Source organism: Artemia sp. Qi Xiang Cuo, chromosome 14, assembly GCF_049724085.1.
Source record: "Artemia sp. Qi Xiang Cuo chromosome 14, ASM4972408v1, whole genome shotgun sequence".
Lineage (NCBI taxonomy): Eukaryota > Metazoa > Arthropoda > Branchiopoda > Anostraca > Artemiidae > Artemia > Artemia sp. Qi Xiang Cuo.
Window position 1 is genome coordinate 61,971,976 of NC_142807.1, and position 19,970 is coordinate 61,991,945.

The following is a 19,970-nucleotide window of genomic DNA, read 5'->3' on the forward strand; positions in this document are numbered from 1 at the left end:
GAACTAAACATTTTCGGAAATCAATTGCAACACCATTTTGTTTTTTCAATTGAAATTGAGAGTGTTAAGATTTCCAATCTAATTTTAGCTCTTATTTGTGATACAAAAGGAACGAAACCTTTTCGGAAATCAATTGCAACACCATTTTGTTGTTTCAATTGAAATTGAGAGTGTTAAGATTACCGATATCATTTTAGATATTATTTGTGATACAAAATGAACGAAACATATTAGGAAATCAATTGCAACACCATTTTGTTGTTTCAATTGAAATTGAGAGTGTTAAGATTTCCGATCTAATTTTAGCTCTTATTTGTGATACAAAAGGAATGAAACCTTTTCGGAAATCAATTGCTACACCTTGTTGTTGTTTCAATTGAGATTGAGAGTGTTAAGATTACCGATCTAATTTTAGCTCTTATTTGTGATAAAAAAGGAACTAAACCCTTTCGGAAATCAATTGCAACACCATTTTGTTGTTTCAATTGAAATTGAGAGTGTTAAGATTACCGATCTAATTTTAGCTCTTATTTGTGTTACAAAAGAAAGAAAAACTTTTCGGAAATCAATTGCAACACCATTTTGTTGTTTAAATTGAAATTGAGAGTGTTAAGATTTCCGATCTAATTTTATCTCTTATTTGTGATACAAAAGGAACTAAACCTTTTCGGAAATCAATTGCAACACCATTTTGTTGTTTCAATTGAAATTGAGAGCGTTTAGATGACCGATCTTATTTTAGCTCTTATTTGTGATACAAAAGAAACAACACCTTTTCGTAAATCGATTTCAACGCCAGATTGGTGTTTCAATTGTCATCGAGAGTGTTAAGATTACCGATCTAATTTTAGCTCTTATTTGTGATACAAAAGAAAGAAAACCTTTTCCGAGATCAATTGTAACACCATTTTGTTGTTTCAATTGAAATTGAGAGGGTTAAAATTTCCGATCTAATTTTAGCTCTTATTTGTGATACAAAAGTAACTAAACCGTTTCTGAAATCAATTGCAACACCGGTTTGTTGTTTCAATTGAGATTGAGAGTGTTAAGATTTCCGATCTAATTTTAGCTCTTATTTGTGATACAAAAGTAAGAAAACCTTTTCGGAAATCAATTGCAACACCATTTTGTTGTTTCAATTGAAATTGAGAGTGTTAAGATTTCCGATCTAATTTTAGCTCTTATTTGTGATACAAAAGGAACGAAACCTTTTCGGAAATCAATTGCAACACCATTTTGTTGTTTCAATTGAAATTGAGAGCGTTAAGATTTCCGATCTAATTTTAGCTATTATTTGTGTTACAAAATAAAGAAAACCTTTTCGGAAATCGATTGCAACACCATTTTGGTGTTTCAATTGAAATTGAGAGTGTTAAGATTACCGATCTAATTTTAGCTCTTATTTGTGTTACAAAAGGAACGAAACCTTTTTCGGAAATCAATTGCAACACCATTTTGTTGTTTCAATTGAAATTGAGAGCGTTAAGATTTCCGATCTAATTTTAGCTCTTATTTGTGTTACAAAAGAAAGAAAACCTTTTCGGAAATCGATTTCAACGCCATTTTGTTGTTTTAATTGAAATTGAGAGTGTTAAGACTACCGATCTAATTTTAGCTCTTATTTGTGTTACAAAAGAAAGAAAACCTTTTCGGAAATCAATTGAAACACAATTTTGTTGTTTCAGTTGAAATTGAGAGTGTTAAGATTTCCGATCGAATTTTAGCTCTTATTTGTGATAAAAAAGGAACGAAACCTTTTCGGAAATCAATTGCAACACCATTTTGTTGTTTCAATTGAAATTGAGAGTGTTAAGATTACCGATCTAATTTTAGCTCTTATTTGTGTTACAAAAGTAACTAAACCTTTTCTGAAATCAATTGCAACACCAGTTTGTTGTTTCAATTGAAATTGATAGTGTTAAGATTACCGATCTAATTTTAGCTCTTATTTGTGTTACAAAAGGAACGAAACCTTTTCGGAAATGAATTCCAACACCATATTGTTGTTTCAATTGAAATTGAGAGTGTTAAGATATCCGATCTAATTTTAGCTCTTATTTGTGTTACAAAAGGAACTAAACCTTTTCGGAAATCAATTGCAACACCATTTTGTTGTTTCAATTGAAATTGAGAGTGTTAAGTTTACCGATCTAATTTTAGCTCTTATTTGTGATACTAAAGTAAGAAAACCTTTTCGGAAATCAATTGCAACACCATTTTGTTGTTTCAATTGAAATTGAGAGTGTTAAGATTACCGATCTAATTTTAGCTCTTATTTGTGATACAAAAGTAACTAAACCTTTTCGGAAATCAATTGCAACACCATTTTGTTTTTTCAATTGAAATTGAGAGTGTTTAGATTACCGATCTAATTTTAGCTCTTATTTGTGATACAAAAGTAAATAAACCTTTTCGGAAATCAATTGCAACACTATTTGGTTGTTTCAATTTAAATTGACAGTTTTAATATTTCCGATCTAATTTAGCTCTTATTTGTGATACAAAAGGAACGAAACCTTTTCGGATACCAATTGCAACACCATTTTGATGTTTCAATTGAAATTGAGAGTGTTAAGATTACCGATCTAATTTTAGCGTCTTATTTGTGTTACAAAAGAAAGAAAACCTTTTCGGAAAACAATTGCAACACTATTTTGTTTTTTCTATTGAAATTTAGTGTTCTAAGATGTCCGATCTAATTTAGCTCTTATTTGTGATACAAAATCAACGAAACCTTTTCGGAAATCAATTGCAACACCATTTTGTTGTTTCAATTGAAATTTAGAGTGTTAAGATTTCCCATCTAATTTTAGCTTTTATTTGTGATACAAAAGGAATGAAACCTTTTCGGAAATCAATTGCAACACAAGTTTGTTGTTTCAATTGAAATTGAGAGTGTTAAGATTACCGATCTAATTTTAGCTCTTATTTGTGTTACAAAAGAAAGAAAACCTTTTCGGAAATCAATTGCAACACCATTTTGTTGTTTCAATTGAAATTGAGAGTGTTAAGATTACCGATCTAATTTTAGCTCTTATTTGTGTTACAAAAGGAACTACACCTTTTCGGAAATCAATTGCAACACCATTTTGTTGTTTCAATTGAAATTGAGAGTGTTAAGATTACCGATCTAATTTTAGCTCTTATTTGTGGTACAAAAGAAAGAAAACCTTTTCGTAAATCAATTGCAACACTATTTTGTTGTTTCAATTGAAATAGAGAGTGTTAAGATTACCGATCTAATTTTAGCTCTTATTTGTGTTACAAAAGAAAGAAAACCTTTTCGGAAATCAATTGCAACACCATTTTGTTGTTTCAATTGAAATTGAGAGTGTTAAGATTTCCGATCGAATTTTAGCTCTTATTTGTGATAAAAAAGGAACGAAACCTTTTCGGAAATCAATTGCAACACCATTTTGTTGTTTCAATTGAAATTGAGAGTGTTAAGATTACCAATATAATTTTAGATATTATTTGTGTTAAAAAAGTAACCAAACCTTTTCTGAAATCAATTGCAACACCATGTTGTTGTTTCAATTGAAATTGAGAGTGTTAAGATTACCGATCTAATTTTAGCTCTTATTTGTGATACAAAAGGAACGAAACCTTTTCGGAAATGAATTGCAACACCATTTTGTTGTTTCAATTGAAATTGAGAGTGTTAAGATGACCGATCTAATTTTAGCTCTTATTTGTGATACAAAAGGAACGAAACCTTTTCGGAAATCAATTGCAACACCATTTTGTTGTTTCAATTGAAATTGAGAGTGTTAAGTTTACCGATCTAATTTTATCTCTTTTTTTTGTTACATAAGAAACAAAATATTTTCGGAGATCAATTGCAACACTCTTTTGTCTTTTCAATTGAAATTGAGAGTGTTAAGATTTCCGATATAATTTTATATCTTATTTTTGTTAAAAATGGACAGACACATTTTCTTACATCACTTGAAACACCATTGTGTGTTTTCATTTGACATTGAGAGTGTTAAGATTTCCGATCTAATTTTAGATCTAATTTGTGATAAAAAAGGAAAGAAACCTTTTCGGAAATCAATTGCAACACTATTTTGTTGTTTAAATTGAAATTGAGAGTGTTAAGATTTCCGATCTAATTTAGCTCTTATTTGTGTTACAAAAGAAACGAAACCTTTTCGGAAATCAATTGCAACACCATTTTGTTGTTTCAATTGAAAATGATAGTGTTAAGATTACCGATCTAATTTTACGTCTTATTCGTGATACAAAAGAAAGAAAACATTTTCGGAAATCAAGTGCAAGACCTTTTTGTTGTTTCAATTGAAATTGAGAGTGTTAAGATTACCGACATAATTTTAGCTCTTATTTGTGTTACAAAAGGAAGGAAACCTTTTCGGAAATCAATTGCAACACAATTTTGTTGTTTCAATTGAAATTGAGAGTGTTAAGATTTCCGATATAATTTTAGCTTTTATTTGTGATACAAAAGGAATGAAACCCTTTCGGATATCAATTGCAACACCAGTTTGATGTTTCAATGGAGATTGAGAATGTTAAGATTACCGATATAATTTTAGCTCTTATTTGTGTTATAAAAGAAAGAAAACCTTTTCGGAAATCAATTGAAACGCCATTTTGTGGTTTCAATTGAAATCGAGAATGTTAAGATTTACGATATAATTTTATCTCTTATTTGTGTTATAAATGAAAGTAAACCTTGTCCTAAATCAATTGAAACACCATTCTGTTGTTTAAATTGAAATTGAGAGTGTTAAGATTACAGATCTAATTATAGAACTTATTTGTGTTACAAAAGGAACGAAACCTTTTCGGAAATCAATTGCAACACCATTTTGTTGTTTCAATTGAAATTGAGAGTGTTAAGTTTACTGATATAATTTTAGCTCTTATTTGTGTTACAAAAAAAGAAAACCTTTTCGGAAATCAATTGCAACACCATTTTGTTGTTTCAATTGAAATTGAGAGTGTTAAGATTACCGATCTAATTTTAGCTCTTATTTGTGATACAAAAGAAATGAAACCTTTTCGGAAATCAATTTCAACACTATTTTTTTTTTCAATTGAAATAGAGAGTTAAGATTTCCTATCTAATTTTAGATATTATTTGTGTTACAAATGAAAGTAAACCTTTTCGTAAATCAATTGCAACACCATTTTGTTGTTTCAATTGAAATTGAGAGTGTTAAGATTACCGATCTAATTTTAGCTCTTATTTGTGTTACAAAAGAAAGAAAACCTTTTCGGAAATAAATTGCAACACCATTTTGTTGTTTCAATTGAAATTGAGAGTGTTAAGATTACCGATCTAATTTTAGCTCTTATTTGTGATACAAAAGTAACTAAACCTTTTCTGAAATCAATTGCAACACCATTTTGTTGTTTCAATTGAAATTGAGAGAGTTAAGATTACCGATCTAATTTTAGATCTTATTTGTGATACAAAAGGAAAGAAACCTTTTTGGAAATCAATTGCAACACCATTTTGTTTTTTCAATTGAAATTGAGAGTGTTAAGATTTCCGATCTAATTTTAGCTCTTATTTGTGTTACAAAAGAAACGAAAACCTTTTCGGAAATCAATTGCAACACCATTCTGTTGTTTCAATTGAAATTGAGAGTGTTAAGATTACCAATCTAATTTTAGCTCTTATTTGTGTTACAAAAGGAACTAAACCTTTTCTGAAATCAATTGCAACACCATTTTGTTGTTTCAATTGAAAGTGAGAATGTTAAGTTTTCCGATCTAATTTTAGCTCTTATTTGTGTTACAAAAGTAAGTAAACCTTTTCGGAAATCAATTGCAACGCGATATTTTGTTTCAATGGAAATTGAGAGTGTTAAGATTTACGATCTAATTTTAGATCTTATTTGTTTTACAAAAGAAAGTAAACCTTTTCGGAGATCAATTTAAACACCATTTTGTTGTTTCAATTGAAATTGAGAGTGTTAAGATTTCCGACCTAATTTTAGCTATTATTTGTGTTAAAACAGGAACTAAAACCTTCCTGAAATCAATTGCAACACCGTTTTGTTGTTTAAATTGAAATTGAGAGTGTTAAGATTTCTGATCTAATTTAATCTATTATTTGTGTTACTCAAAAAGAAAACATGTTAGTACATCAATTGCAACACCATTTTTTGTTTCAATTGAAATTGAGAGTGTTAAGATTTCCGATCTAATTTTAGCTCTTATTTGTGATACAAAAGGAATGAAACCTTTTCGGAAATCAATTGCAACCCTATTTTGTTTTTTCAATTGAAATAGAGTGTTAAGATTTACCATCTAATTTTAGCTCTTATTTGTGTTACAAATGAAACAAAACCTTTTCTTAAATGTAGTGATAAAATTTTGTTGCTTTAATAGTTTTATTTTTTTTGATAATACGTAAGATATAATTTTATATATTATGTGATTGAAAAATGGAAATACACATAATTTGAAATCTGTTTAAAAAACATTTTGTTTATAATATAGAAATTTAGTGCTTTATTCATAAAGATCTAATTTATAATTTCATATTTTTAAAAATGGACTGACAAATGTTTTAATATCCGTTGATACTCCATTTTGTTGTTTTAATTGATATTGAGAGTGTTAAGATTGCCGATCTAATTTTAGATCTTATTTGTGATACAAAAGCAAATAAACCTTTTCGGAAACCAATTGCAAAACCATTTTGTTGTTTCAATTGAAATTGAGAGTGTTAAGATTACCGATCTAATTTTAGCTCTTATTTGTGTTACAAAAGAAACGAAAACCTTTTCGGAAATCAATTGCAACACCATTTTGTTGTTTCAATTGAAATTGAGAGTGTTAAGATTACCGATCTAATTTTAGCTCTTATTTGTGTTACAAAAGAAAGAAAACCTTTTCGGAAATCGATTTCAACGCCATTTTGTTGTTTCAATTGAAATTGAGAGTGTTAAGATTACCGATCTAATTTTAGCTCTTATTTGTGTTACAAAGGGAAGAAAACCTTTTCGGAAATCAATTGCAACACCATTTTGTTGTTTCAATTGAAATTGAGAGTGATAAGATTTCCCATATAATTTTAGCTCTTATTTGTGATAAAAAAAAAAGAAAACCTTGTCGGAAATGGATTTCAACGCTAGTTTGTTGTTTAAATTGAAATCGAGATTGTTAAGATTTCCGATCTAATTTTATATCTTATTTGTGATAAAAAAGTAATAAAACCTTTTCGGAAATCAATTGAAACAAATTTTTTGTCTTTCAATTGTATTTGTTAGTGTTAAGATTTCCGACCTACTTTTAGCTCTTATTTGTGATAGAAAATGAACGAAACCCTTTCGGAAATCAATTGCAACACCATTTTGTTGTTTCAATTGAAATTGAGAGTGTTAAGATTACCGATCTAATTTTAGCTCTTATTTGTGTTACAAAAAAAGAAAACCTTTTCGGAAATCAATTGCAACACCATTTTGTTGTTTCAATTGAAATTGAGAGTGTTAAGATTTCCGATCTAATTTTAGCTCTTATTTGTGATACAAAATGAACGAAACCTTTTCTGAAATCAATTGCAACAACATTTTGTTGTTTCAATTGAAATTGAGAGTGTTAAGATTTCCCATCTAAGTTTAGCTCTTATTTTTGTTACAAAGGAAACAAAAACTTTTCGGAAATCAATTGCAACACCATTTTGTCGTTTCAATTGAAATTGAGAGTGTTAAGATTACCGATCTAATTTTAGCTCTTATTTGTGTGACAAAAGGAAGGAAACCTTTTTTGAAATCAATTGCAACACCATTTTGTTGTTTCAATTGAAATTGAGAATGTTAAGATTACCGATCTAATTTTATCTCTTATTTGTGATACAAAAGAAAGAAAACCTTTTTCGGAAATCAATTGCAACACCATTTTGTTGTTTCAATTGAAATTGTGAGTGTTAAGATTTCCGATCTAATTTTAGCTCTTATTTTTGATACAAAAGTAACTAAACCATTTCGGAAATCAATTGCAACACCATTTTGTTTTTTCAATTGAAATTGAGAGCGATAAGATTACCGATATAATTTTATCTATTATCTGTGTTAAAAAGGAAAGTAAACCTTTTCGGAAATCGATTTTAACGCTTTTTTGTCTTTTCAATTGAAATTGAGAGTGTTAAGATTACCAATATAATTTTAGCTCTTATTTGTGATACAAAATGAACGAAACCTTTTCGGAAATCAATTGCAACACCATTTTGTTGTTTCAATTGAAATTGAGAGTGTTAAGATTTACGATCTAATTTTAGCTCTTATTTGTGATACAAAAGAAAGAAAACCTTTTCGGAAATCAATTGCAACACCATTTTGTTGTTTCAATTGAAATTGAGAGTGTTAAGATTACCGATCTAATTTTAGCTCTTATTTGTGTTACAAAAGAAAGAAAACCTTTTCGGAAATCAATTGCAACACCATTTTGTTGTTTCAATTGAAATTGAGAGTGTTAAGATTTCCGATCTAATTTTAGCTCTTATTTGTGATACAAAAGGAACTAAACCTTTTCTGAAATCAATTGCAACACCATTTTGTTGTTTCAATTGAGATTGAGTGTGTTAAGATTTCCGATCTAAGTTTTTATCTTAAGCGTGTTACAAAAACAGAAAACCTTTTCGGAACTCAAGTGTAACACCTTGTTGTGGTTTCAATTGAAATTTAGTGTGATAAGATGAAATACCTAATTTATCTCTTATTCATGTTAAAAAAGGACCGAAACCGGTTATTAAATCAATTGAAACACCATTGTGTTGTTCTAATTTAAATTGAGATTGTTAAGATTTCAGATCTAATTTTATCTCTTATTTTTGATACAAAAGTAACGAAACCTGTTCGGAAATCAATTGCAACACCATTTTGTTGTTTCAATTGAAATTGAGAGTGTTAAGATTGCCGATCTAATTTTAGCTTTTATTTGTGATACAAAAGGAATTAAACCTTTTCTGAAATCAATTGCAACCCTATTTTTTGTTTCAATTGAAATAGAGTGTTAAGATTTCCGATCTAATTTTAGCTCTTATTTGTGTTACAAATGAAAGAAAACCTTTTCGTAAATCAATTGCAACACCATTTTGTTGTTTCAATTGAAATTGAGAGTGTTAAGATTACCGATCTAATTTTAGCTCTTATTTGTGTTACAAAAGTAAGTAAACCAGTTCGGAGATCAATTGCAACACCAGTTTTTGGTTTCAATTGAAATTGAGAGTGTTAAGATTTCCGATCTAATTTTAGCTCTTATTTGTGATACAAAAGTAAATAAACCTTTTCGGAAATCAATTGCAACACCGTTTTGTTGTTTCAATTGAAATTGAGAGTGTTAAGATTTCCGATCTAATTTTAGCTCTTATTTGTGATACAAAAGAAAGAAAACCTTTTCGGAAATCAATTGCAACGCCATTTTGTTGTTTCAATTGAAATTGAGAGTGTTAAGATTACCGATCTAATTTTAGCTTTTATTTGTGATACAAAAGTAACTAAACCTATTCGGAAATCAATTGCAACACCCTTTTGTTTTTTCAATTGAAATAGAGCGTTAAGATTTCCGATCTAATTTTAGCTCTTATTTGTGTTACAAAAGAAAGAAAACCTTTTCGGAAATCGATTTCAACGCCATTTTGTTGTTTCAATTGAAATTGAGAGTGTTAAGATTACCGATCTAATTTTAGCTCTTATTTGTGTTACAAAAGAAAGAAAACCTTTTCGGAAATCAATTGCAACACCATTTTGTTGTTTCAATTGAAATTGAGAGTGTTAAGATTTCCGATCTAATTTTAGCTCTTATTTGTGAGACAAAAGTAACAAAACCATTTCGGGAATCAATTGCAACGCCATTTTGTTGTTTCAATTGAAATCGAGAATGTTAAGATTTCCGATCTAATTTTAGCTCTTATTTGTGTTATAAAAGAAACAAAACCTTTTCTGAAATCAATTTTAACACTAGTTTGTTGTTTCAATTGAAATTGAGAGTGATAAGATTACCGATCTAATTTTAGCTCTTATTTGTGTTATAAAAGTAAGTAAACCTTTTCGGAAATGAATTGCAACACCATTTTGTTGTTTCAATTGAAATCGAGAATGTTAAGATTACCGATCTAATTTTAGCTCTTATTTGTGTTACAAAAGAAAGAAAACCTTTTCGGAAATCAATTGCAACACCATTTTGTTGTTTCAATTGAAATTGAGAGTGTTAAGATTACCGATCTAATTTTAGCTCTTATTTGTGATACAAAAGAAAGAAAACCTTTTCGGGAATCAATTTCAACGCCATTTTGTTGTACAGTAATTATCTTTTCGATTCCATGAAGGAATTACTTTTAAAAGAAAAAGAAAATTAGAAAACGAGAAACAGAATGAAAAAGTGAAGTATCTAGGCTATTAGAGGAGGAAAAGGGCTCTTGAAATATCTTGTCATAGATAGAAATAGATATAGCCCTTTGTGGACGAGAGGTGTATCAGAGTATTTATTCTGAGAGGGGGGGGGGGAGCGACGCTTTTAATTTTTCAAGAGGGGAAATCCTTTGTTTATCTCAAGAGAGACTCTAGAGGAGATATTAGCCCTCCATTGTGTTCAGTTACACTGGTGATTTTATTGAAAAGTAAATGTCGTTGAAGCCGACAGAAGGCTTCAAACTATTGGAAAAATTGATAAGTTCAAAACTAATACAAAATTTAAGAAGACATTAATTCCTTGAGATGGGAAGGAGTTAAATCCAAACAGACATGTTTCCCAGCCCCATTTTTATATTTCAGAAAGGAGCCAGTCCCTTGATTCCATGCTAGCAAAGATTGCCCAGCCTCTCCTCCACACTTACATCCCATACTTTCAACTATACTGAACATAAGGCCCATTTCTAGATTTTGATTGCACGACCTTGGGGAAAAAGGGCGTGGGAAGGGGGCTAGTCACCATCCAATATGTTTATTCATTTAAAAAGGGCACTTCAAATTAACCATATCACTAAACATCTGTGACTATACGATTGGTTTTACTCAAAAGCGTCAAGTCCCTGTAACCATAGTAAGAGTTCAAACGGTTAGGACAAAAATAAAAGGCCAAAAATAAAACAAAGCTTTATAAACCGTATTTACCCGAAAGTCTTTGTTTAAATCTTTAAGCACACATACCTCATATGAACTAGTCTTTTTTCTGCAGTCCTCCATTTGCCAGAGGGGTTGCTCCACAGCCTTTCAGCAATTGCGGATCCTCGTGGCCACAGCTTACCATCTAAGGTACCACCGTCTGTCTAAATATGGAAGCGTGTTTTAATGAGATGAGCACATCAAAGAGAACGACAAGATGCAAGTTACGATGTAATGCGTAATAATAATAGTAATCTATACCAGAAAACATTTATAAGAGCCATATCCAGAAAACAAATAAGGAGACTAGCATTAATCAAATGCCTATCCTGTGAATCAGTCTCTCTTCCTTATCTGCAAAGTCTAAACCTTTTAAATGAGAAAGCAACTTCCGGAGGAAAATGATGGTCTAAGACGTGATCCATCTCTCCATATTTTAGGCATCTTAGGATGTGGCAAAGTAGCAATCAGCACCTACCGCACAGGTTTAAAAGCCTGGTTTAGACATGGTAGAACCCGTGTTGGGGCCAGGGTCAAGTAATAAACAAGTCTTGGAACGACTAGCCTTGTGATTCAGTTTTATTTGCCGTTAATAATCCATTTAATTGTAATCAAAGTCAAATATAAAATGTTTTTTTTTGTATCTTGGCTTGGAAACGCAAACATTAATTGACTTTTTTTCAATTTAGGAAATGCTCCTTATTAGTAGGTATGTTACTTTTGGGCATTGGTGCACCTAGGGTAGCTTTGTGTTCAAAGCCTCCCTCTTCCCCGGGCTCTCTTGGATTGGAGGAAAAAATCTTCCAAATTTCACAGAAAACTCGATATTTCGAGAAATTTAATTCCTTGGTTTGATGTTTTGCAAAATAACTGCTGAAGAATCTGCTAATTCGCTAATTTGACCGACAGATATCTGCAAAATTCATTAATATCCTCTTCCTCCCCCCCCCCAAAAAAAAGAAAATCTTTGTGATATTTGGGCTTTAGCTCCATTCTACAAATTACCAGCAACGGGCTATTAGGATAAGCTATTAAAGACAGTGTACCAAGAGACCTTCAGTGATAGGAGAAAAGGTAATTCGGCTAGCAAACTAAGATATATTTTAGGAAGTTGTGGAAAAGCAAGGCAGTGGAATAACGGGAAAGAATTAGGGCTAAAAAGGAGGGTGGTATCCAAACAGATAAGTACTATTTAAGAGAACTAGGAAATTCAGAAATGGTAATGTGAAATAAGAGACTCCCCTTCTCTCTTTCTGTATAATAGGATTAAGGAAGCATTGGGGGAGGAACTTTACTTTCAGCTAAGGCTTATTAAGAAGGAACTAAAGTGGATAATATATGCAAGGGGAAATGTTTTGCCACTTGGTGACAAGGGAACGTATCCGGAAAGGGTGAAATCAAATATAGGCCCTCCCTTTTACCCAATGTATGGACTTAATTCCTTTATTGTTTTAAGAATCAAATGGTCTGAGGGAGGAGATTTTTCGGTGTGTTGCACAAGGGAGGAATGGGTAGATATTGTATTACATGGCAGAAGTTTTATGGGGATTCAGATGTTAGAAAATCTAATGGGTAGAGGATATATATATATATATATATATATATATATATATATATATATATATATATATATATATATATATATATATATATATATATATATATATATATATATATATATATATATATATATATATATATATATATATATATATATATATATATATATATATATATATATATATATATATATATATATATATATATATATATATATATATATATATATATATATATATATATATATATATATATATATATATATATATATATATATATATATATATATAAAAAAAAAAAAAAATATATATATATATATATATATATATATATATATATATATATATATATATATATATATATATATATATATATATATATATATATATATATATATATATATATATATATTTTTTTTCTTTTCCATTCAGGTAGTGTCGTCCCCCAGCCCTCCTCCCCCTTAATAAACCAATTAAGCTGTATTTGAACATGTTTAATAGTTCATAATGAAATAATCTATATCAATATGGACCACTTCATTCAGTTCAACCTTAACTTAATTTAACAGTTATGAAATAAATATATACAATCAAGTAGCAGGTATAATCTAATGCCGTATTCTGCCAAGAGCGCTTGAACTCATAAAGTCTTGAAAACTCTGAATAGACCTTGTTTATACAAATACTCCTCTAATGCAGAAAGGACCCTATTCCAAAATGAAGATCAGGCTATTCCCTATCAGACATGTGCGTGGAATATTTTCGGCCAATTATAAAAAACAAGTTTTATTAATAACTTCATAAATAAGAGTACACAGAAATTCGGGAAAATTAAGAAACTCGACAGGGAGCTAGGCTTTCTATCCTACCTTAATGGTTAAATTAATTTCTAAGCATTACATCCACGGTAAGATTCAAGTTACACTTATTTAAAAAATCACAAAAATGATCAGTCCCAACGCACTATAACTTAAGGACTGTTCTTGTCGGCCCGATTGTTAGCAAACACAATAACTAAATAACAAAGATATCTTACCAACAACTCTGAAAAACGTATTAATTGGAACTGAAATTTAAAAATAGGATCTTCAAATGTAAACAAAATTTCAAAACTATATAAAACTGCAACACGAAACAATGAAAATCAAAGTAGGCTTCAGTTATTTCTTAAATGAAGAAATTTATAAATTTACCCTTAAAATTTTAAGTTTTTTAAAATACATCAACAATTTCTTCTAACAGCTTGTCGAACTATAACATAATTTTCCTAGCAAGCCTTAGAAAAAAAATTCTTTCTAACCATTTCTAACAATATTTGTAAGGATTGTGTAAGCATGTCCTTAATTACGTACTTGCTCTGTCCACATTGCTGCCTCTCCGCCCCAAATTCTCTGTGGATCAGGATTTAAAATCCCTTGATTAGCTAAAATCTCGAGCGGGTCATTATCGTATAGCAGCTGCCAGCCTTTATAGGGTGAACACCAATTATTGCCATCGCCAACCCAAGATCCATAACCACAGTCTAAATACCAGTTGTCCGAATTAGAAAATATGAGATCGTAACCTTTGTTGTACAGCGAAGCAATGCTTGGTTCTGAGCTTTCGGTCCATATTTGCACAATATAGCGTCTTAAAAAAAAAAAAAAAAAAAAAACAGAGGAAAAAAATTAGATAAAATCTAGTCATTGCTCTGACGAAATGTATTTCAAATTTTTGAAATTTTTGAAATGTATTTCAATTTGGATAAAATATGCAAGACGGTGATTCTTACGTAGATGGAAAATCTTTGGTACCCTCCCCAGCCGGAAACATCCAAATCCTTACGATGTTTCCAATATTTTCCTTAATAAGAAAGTAGTCTTCAAGATATGAAAAGAAAGATTCCCAAAGGGTGAAAAAGAAAACAAATCTATAGAAAAACTGATGAAAAAATGTATAAGTGAAAGATAACCGAAAAAAAAGGTAAAAACGGTTTCCTTAAGTAATACCAGTACAAGCTTACATTTGAATGTCAGTAAGCCATTTTATAATTCTTTAGAACTAGGAAAAAATGATAAAAATTTCTTTTTATAGCAAAAATAGCCGAATTTGCCATAAAAAAAAGTTGAAGATTAACAAGGACAAATTTCTGACACTGTGCATTAACAGCCTATTTACCATCCAAAAGAACGATCAATTAGAAACAAAAAATGACAATATATTATCGATCAGGGCTGATAAAATAGATTCTACCATCTTTTATGGGTTTTGAAGCTTTAAATCTCCAATTTGTTTTATTCACCTGTTTTTTTATTTCGTCCTCTCCCTCCGAAATAAATGCCTCCGTGCATACCTAGAATTATACCAATATATGGTTAAAATATAGGTCTAATTGTATTGATTGTAAGAATTGTATCAGTATATAGTAATATTTTCTAAATTTCTAAATAATCTCTAAGACTACACTGACTTTCCGTTTGCAAATAAAACAAATTAAAATTTAGAAAAACGGGTAGAACATTTGAAAAAAGACAATGGGAAACAAACTTTCAATAATGATTAAGGTCCGAATAGCAAACGAAAAGGTTGATATAATTTATCATACGTAATATAGTTTTTAGGCCTGAATTTCATTACATTTTCTTCGCCCCCTCCCCCCACGCTCTTTTTTCCCCAAACCCGTCCGCTAAAAATTTTGAAATAGCCAGTGTTTTGTAATTTGTTCAAAAATTAGATCACAAAAACGCCCCCCAGAGGCCGTGGGATATGCGTTGTAAATCTTGTCCGTTGGTTACATATCGTTTTTACCAGAAAGATACTAACGCGAACATCAGAGAGGGCGTATTAAAATGGAAACTAACTTTCCCACATCAATTTTAAGAGTCAACAGATACCCGAGGAACACTAGCCCCCCCCCCCACACACCCTTTTCCCTAAGCCCATCCGATAAAATGTTTACAATAGCCATTTCATTAAAAATAGTTCAAAGGTCAGATAAGAAAAATTCCTGTGTCGACGGAACCTGCCAGGGCCCAGAGGCAGGCGTTATGAGTAAGGCTCTAGGCGCATACATATTTCTTATGGAAGGGATGCTCGTATAAACTTCGGAGAGGACTCATTTGATTGGAAATTGAAAGTTCTTGTTCACTTTTTAAGAGTTAAAAGAGATCGGAGGGCAACTGCCCCCCTCCTCCACACCCTAAATACATCAGATAAAAAATTTGAGATAGACATTTTGTTAAAAATAATTCAAAGTTCAGATAACAGAAACTCCGTTGTCGACACAGCCCCCCCCGGGCCTTGTGGTAGGCGTTGTAAGTTATGCCCTGGGGGTATATACTGTTGTTGTGGAAGGGCTACTTGTAGAAAAGTCATAAAAGGCTCATTCAGTTGTATATCAAAAGTTGTACTTCACCTTTTAAGATTCAAAAGTGATTAAAAGGAAGTTAGCCTCCCACCATCCTCCATTTATTTCTTTCCCAGAGGGACTTCATATAGAAGGGGTCCCCAAACCCATCCGATAAAAATTTTGAGATAACAATTTTGTTAAAAATAGTTCAAACATCAGATAATAAAAACTCCAAGGTTGACACAAACCCTTTTTTTCACTTTGATATCAGTTTTGTTACTTTAATGAATATTTGATTTTTCTTTTTTAAGTTTGATTTTGAAATAAGGAATTTTTAAAAACTTGAAATTTTTTGCAATAAAAAACGAACAAGAATTAATAAAAAAAAACTTTCCGAAAAATAAGTTTTTCAAAGAAAAGCAAAGGCCATTTCAAACTTAAACTCAGCAGATACAAATACATTTTAAAATTCAAACTAAGAACGACAAGAAATTACTATTAAAGAATAAATGAAACCCAAAAGAAACAGAAATTAAATAAACAATCATAGCAAAAACATACAACAAGTAATAATATAAATGAATAAACAGATCTTAAAGCGAGTAATGCTTAGATTGAATATGAAAATCAAGCTTAAAACGAAAACAAATATTTTCCTATTGAAGTATAAATGAAAGTTAAAACGAACAGAAATTATATAAACAATCAATGCAAACATACATGCAATAGATATTAACTTAAATTAATAAATAAATCTTAAAACGAGTGAAACTTAAACTGAATAAGCAAACCAAGCTTGAAAAGAACAAAAATCAAAACAAACAAGAGTTTGGGTATGACTTCTTTCTCTCACTGAAAAAGTCCAAAACCTACTGCGTCATTGGCGCTTCACTGAAAACTATATGCGTCTTGAACAGTCTTGGAAAGTGTAAATAACATCAAATTGAACATTAGATATATAATGATATTAATTGATGAAAGATCCATCAGTTCAAGAATTTATTTCATTGTAATTTTATTTTTATTTTCAATGCTGTAAGAACTGGAAAAGAAAATTTGTGTAATATAATCCGTTTTCAGTTAAGCGCCAATGACGCAGTAGGCTTTTGGTTTTTATTTACAGTTAGGAAAGGAGGCAGTATCCAAACACTTGTTTGTAGGGAAACTATATTCGTCTTTAATAACTTTAAGAAGAGCTAATAAATTAAACTGAATATTTCTTGTATGTTGATATTAATTGCTGAAAGCTCATCAGTTCAATATGTTAGTATAATTTTAATATTTATTTTAAATATTAAGTACAAAAGAAAATATTTGTCATAAAATTGGTTTTCAGTAAAACACCAATGACACAGTAGGTTTTAGACTTTTACAGTGAGAGAAGGAGGTCATACCAATCCAATCCAATTCAAAGACATTTCAAGGGTGGGATAGTCTTGTTAGATAGCCAATGTAATTGAGGGACACGTTCGCCCATGTATTTTGCTAGAAGTGAGAAACCTAATAGGTAATCGGAAATAGGAAACCTAATACGGTGAAACCTAATAGGTAATCTGTGGTGCTAACATACTAACCGGGTTTTAATTTTTGCGTTCCCTCTTCGAATTAATTTTAATGAATGAATTGGAAAGTATGCCCCGAAACTAATGAATTAGTTTTGAGTATGTAGGAATATCAAAATATAAGGTGACATTATTCTACTTTTGGAGAATTTCAGTTTATTAGATTTCGAAAGAAATTGGCATATATTTTGAATAAAACCTCATCAATATTACGGATGTAACCTCAAAGATTGAAATGTTGGTCTATTAAGAGGCTTAAAAAAAAGTACAATTTAATTGGACTTACTCGGGTGTTATGACATTTTCAACAAAGTTTTCTTCAGTCAGTGTTGAAGTCCAAACAATAACTGGGATATTGCCGTAGACTGTGTCAACCTTTTCCAGTGTCCGATTTTGGTAATATCCCCATAGATAATAAAAGTCAACCTCTTCCCTGTAATATATATTTTTTTTAACTCAGTGATTAACTATAATATATTCATAAAGTGAGATAAAACGTGATAAGGTGTTTTAAGCCGTGATAAAGTTGTAGGAAATAATATAGAAAAGAATGAAAACATATTTGACAATTTTAAGTGAAGGAAGATTTATTTTGCAGACAAGTTAGAGACAGTACTGAAATGAAAAATAAAAAGGGCCCTGGTGCTGATAATGTGGTAAATGAGATTTTTAAATTATGATGGTGGCTGAAGATTATAAATATGATTTTGGAAAAAAAGGAAGCACCTAAAGGGCATTAGCGTGGTTTCTGCAGAGAGCAAATTACTTAGCATGATGATATTTATTAGACTAAGAGATCCTGCAGACAAAGCTTTAAAAGAATAGCGGTTTGGTTTAGGAAAGGGAGAAGATACGTCGACCAAACTTACACTCTTAGATGAATAATTGAGAAGCTTCTCAATCTAGAGATTCCTTTAGTCCTCAGTTATACATATTATGAACAGGCACTTGATTTAGCCAATAGAAGAGCCTTTAGTAAAGGTCCTATCCTTATACGGTATACCAAATGAGTCGGTTAAAGTGATTAAGTCGGTTTAAGTCGGTTTGTTCTATGTGTGGAAATAATATTTATGAGCTTAAGTTAGGAAGTAAAGTTAGTAGCTAGTTTCGTGTTGAATCAGGAATTAAGCAGTATTGTGTCCAATCCCGTTTATATGAATTTTTGTGACCCACTTTGTCCTAAGGAACGAGGCAAAGGCTGTGGGAGAGCATGGAATCAAATGGTAAGATAAAACTCTCCTAGACTTAGATTTTGCAGATGAGTGTCTTAGATAAAAATTTAAGAAAAATTAAAGAATTTTCAATGTGTTTTGAGAGTTCAGAAGCAAAAAGGCAATTTAATGTTTAGAGGACTATGTCACTTATACCGGGAATAAATGAATATTAAGAGATGATGTTGGATTACGAGAAGATAGATCATGTGGGTGGTTAAAATTAACTGGGTAGCCTTATTAGTAAAGACAGTGGGTACAGGGAAGATGTTAAAAGTAGAACAACCAAGGTCCAGGGTGTTTTTCACGGCTGAAAGAAAATTCGGAAGAATAGGAAGATAATTCTGTGATTCAAGGCTAGAATATTGGAAGCGACGGTAGTGACAGGGGTCAATAATTCTAAAATGAGGACGCTTCAGAAGGCAGAGGAAGGCTTGTCAAATATTTTCCAGTGGAATAGTCTACGATTAGTTTTATTGTTGACGGGCCATATGTCAAACAACAAGCTGAACAAACTTTTGGCTCTATCCCCCTTTCTTGGGCTATAATAAAAGACAGATTGAGATGGCTAGGACACGCTTTACGAATGAATGATCCAAAGATTGTTCAATTTGGCCATCCACCTGGGGCCAAATGAAAATTTAGTTGTCCCTGATTGGGGACAAATCATTTGCATAACGAAGAGTTTCGTAACGACGGATTTACAGGACATTGATACTCCTTGAGAGTGGGAAAAGAGATCAGCTTTGAACAAACTACGGTGTGGGAGTAGCGTGCGCAGCTGTGTTGGCCTCAGTGAATTGTTGGTAGTAGCAGCATAAAATGAGCACTATTAACAGCTATACAAACTATTCACTAAATAACTCACCTTCCTCTCTCTTGGTCTTCTAACCAATCCACAATTTCTTCAGTTATGTTCCAACACCCAAACTTTACTTCGTCAGCCCCAAGATGGAAGACATCTGGTGAAAAGGCCTCCTTAAGATCACTAAAAAGTAGCTCCAATACTCCATACGTGTTTTCATTTACTGGATTTTGTATGCCACAAGGAGGTCCGATGCAAACATTTGTTCTAAAAATTTAATTTTAAAAAAAAGTTTTCTCTACTGAAAGTCAGGGGCAACATTAAAACTTAAAACGAACAGAAATTACTGCATATATGAGAGGGGCTGCCCCCTCCTCAATACCCTCTCTTCTCGCTAAAGTTGTTTAACAACTTTTAAAAAAGGTTC

At 31.0% G+C, this 19,970-nt stretch overlaps 1 protein-coding gene across 1 annotated transcript in view; it reads right to left on the minus strand.

Moving 5' to 3' along the window:
• LOC148944725 (chitooligosaccharidolytic beta-N-acetylglucosaminidase-like) overlaps positions 1-19,970 on the minus strand; it is a 66,669-nt gene that overhangs the window by 18,563 nt on the left and 28,136 nt on the right. Inside the window, exons 5-8 of the mRNA XM_089100183.1 lie at positions 19,607-19,810; positions 17,814-17,960; positions 13,990-14,266; positions 11,124-11,242 (exon numbers count right to left, since the gene is read on the minus strand). Coding sequence (XP_088956309.1) covers positions 11,124-11,242; positions 13,990-14,266; positions 17,814-17,960; positions 19,607-19,810 — 747 coding nt within the window. The remainder of the gene's footprint in view (positions 1-11,123; positions 11,243-13,989; positions 14,267-17,813; positions 17,961-19,606; positions 19,811-19,970) is intronic.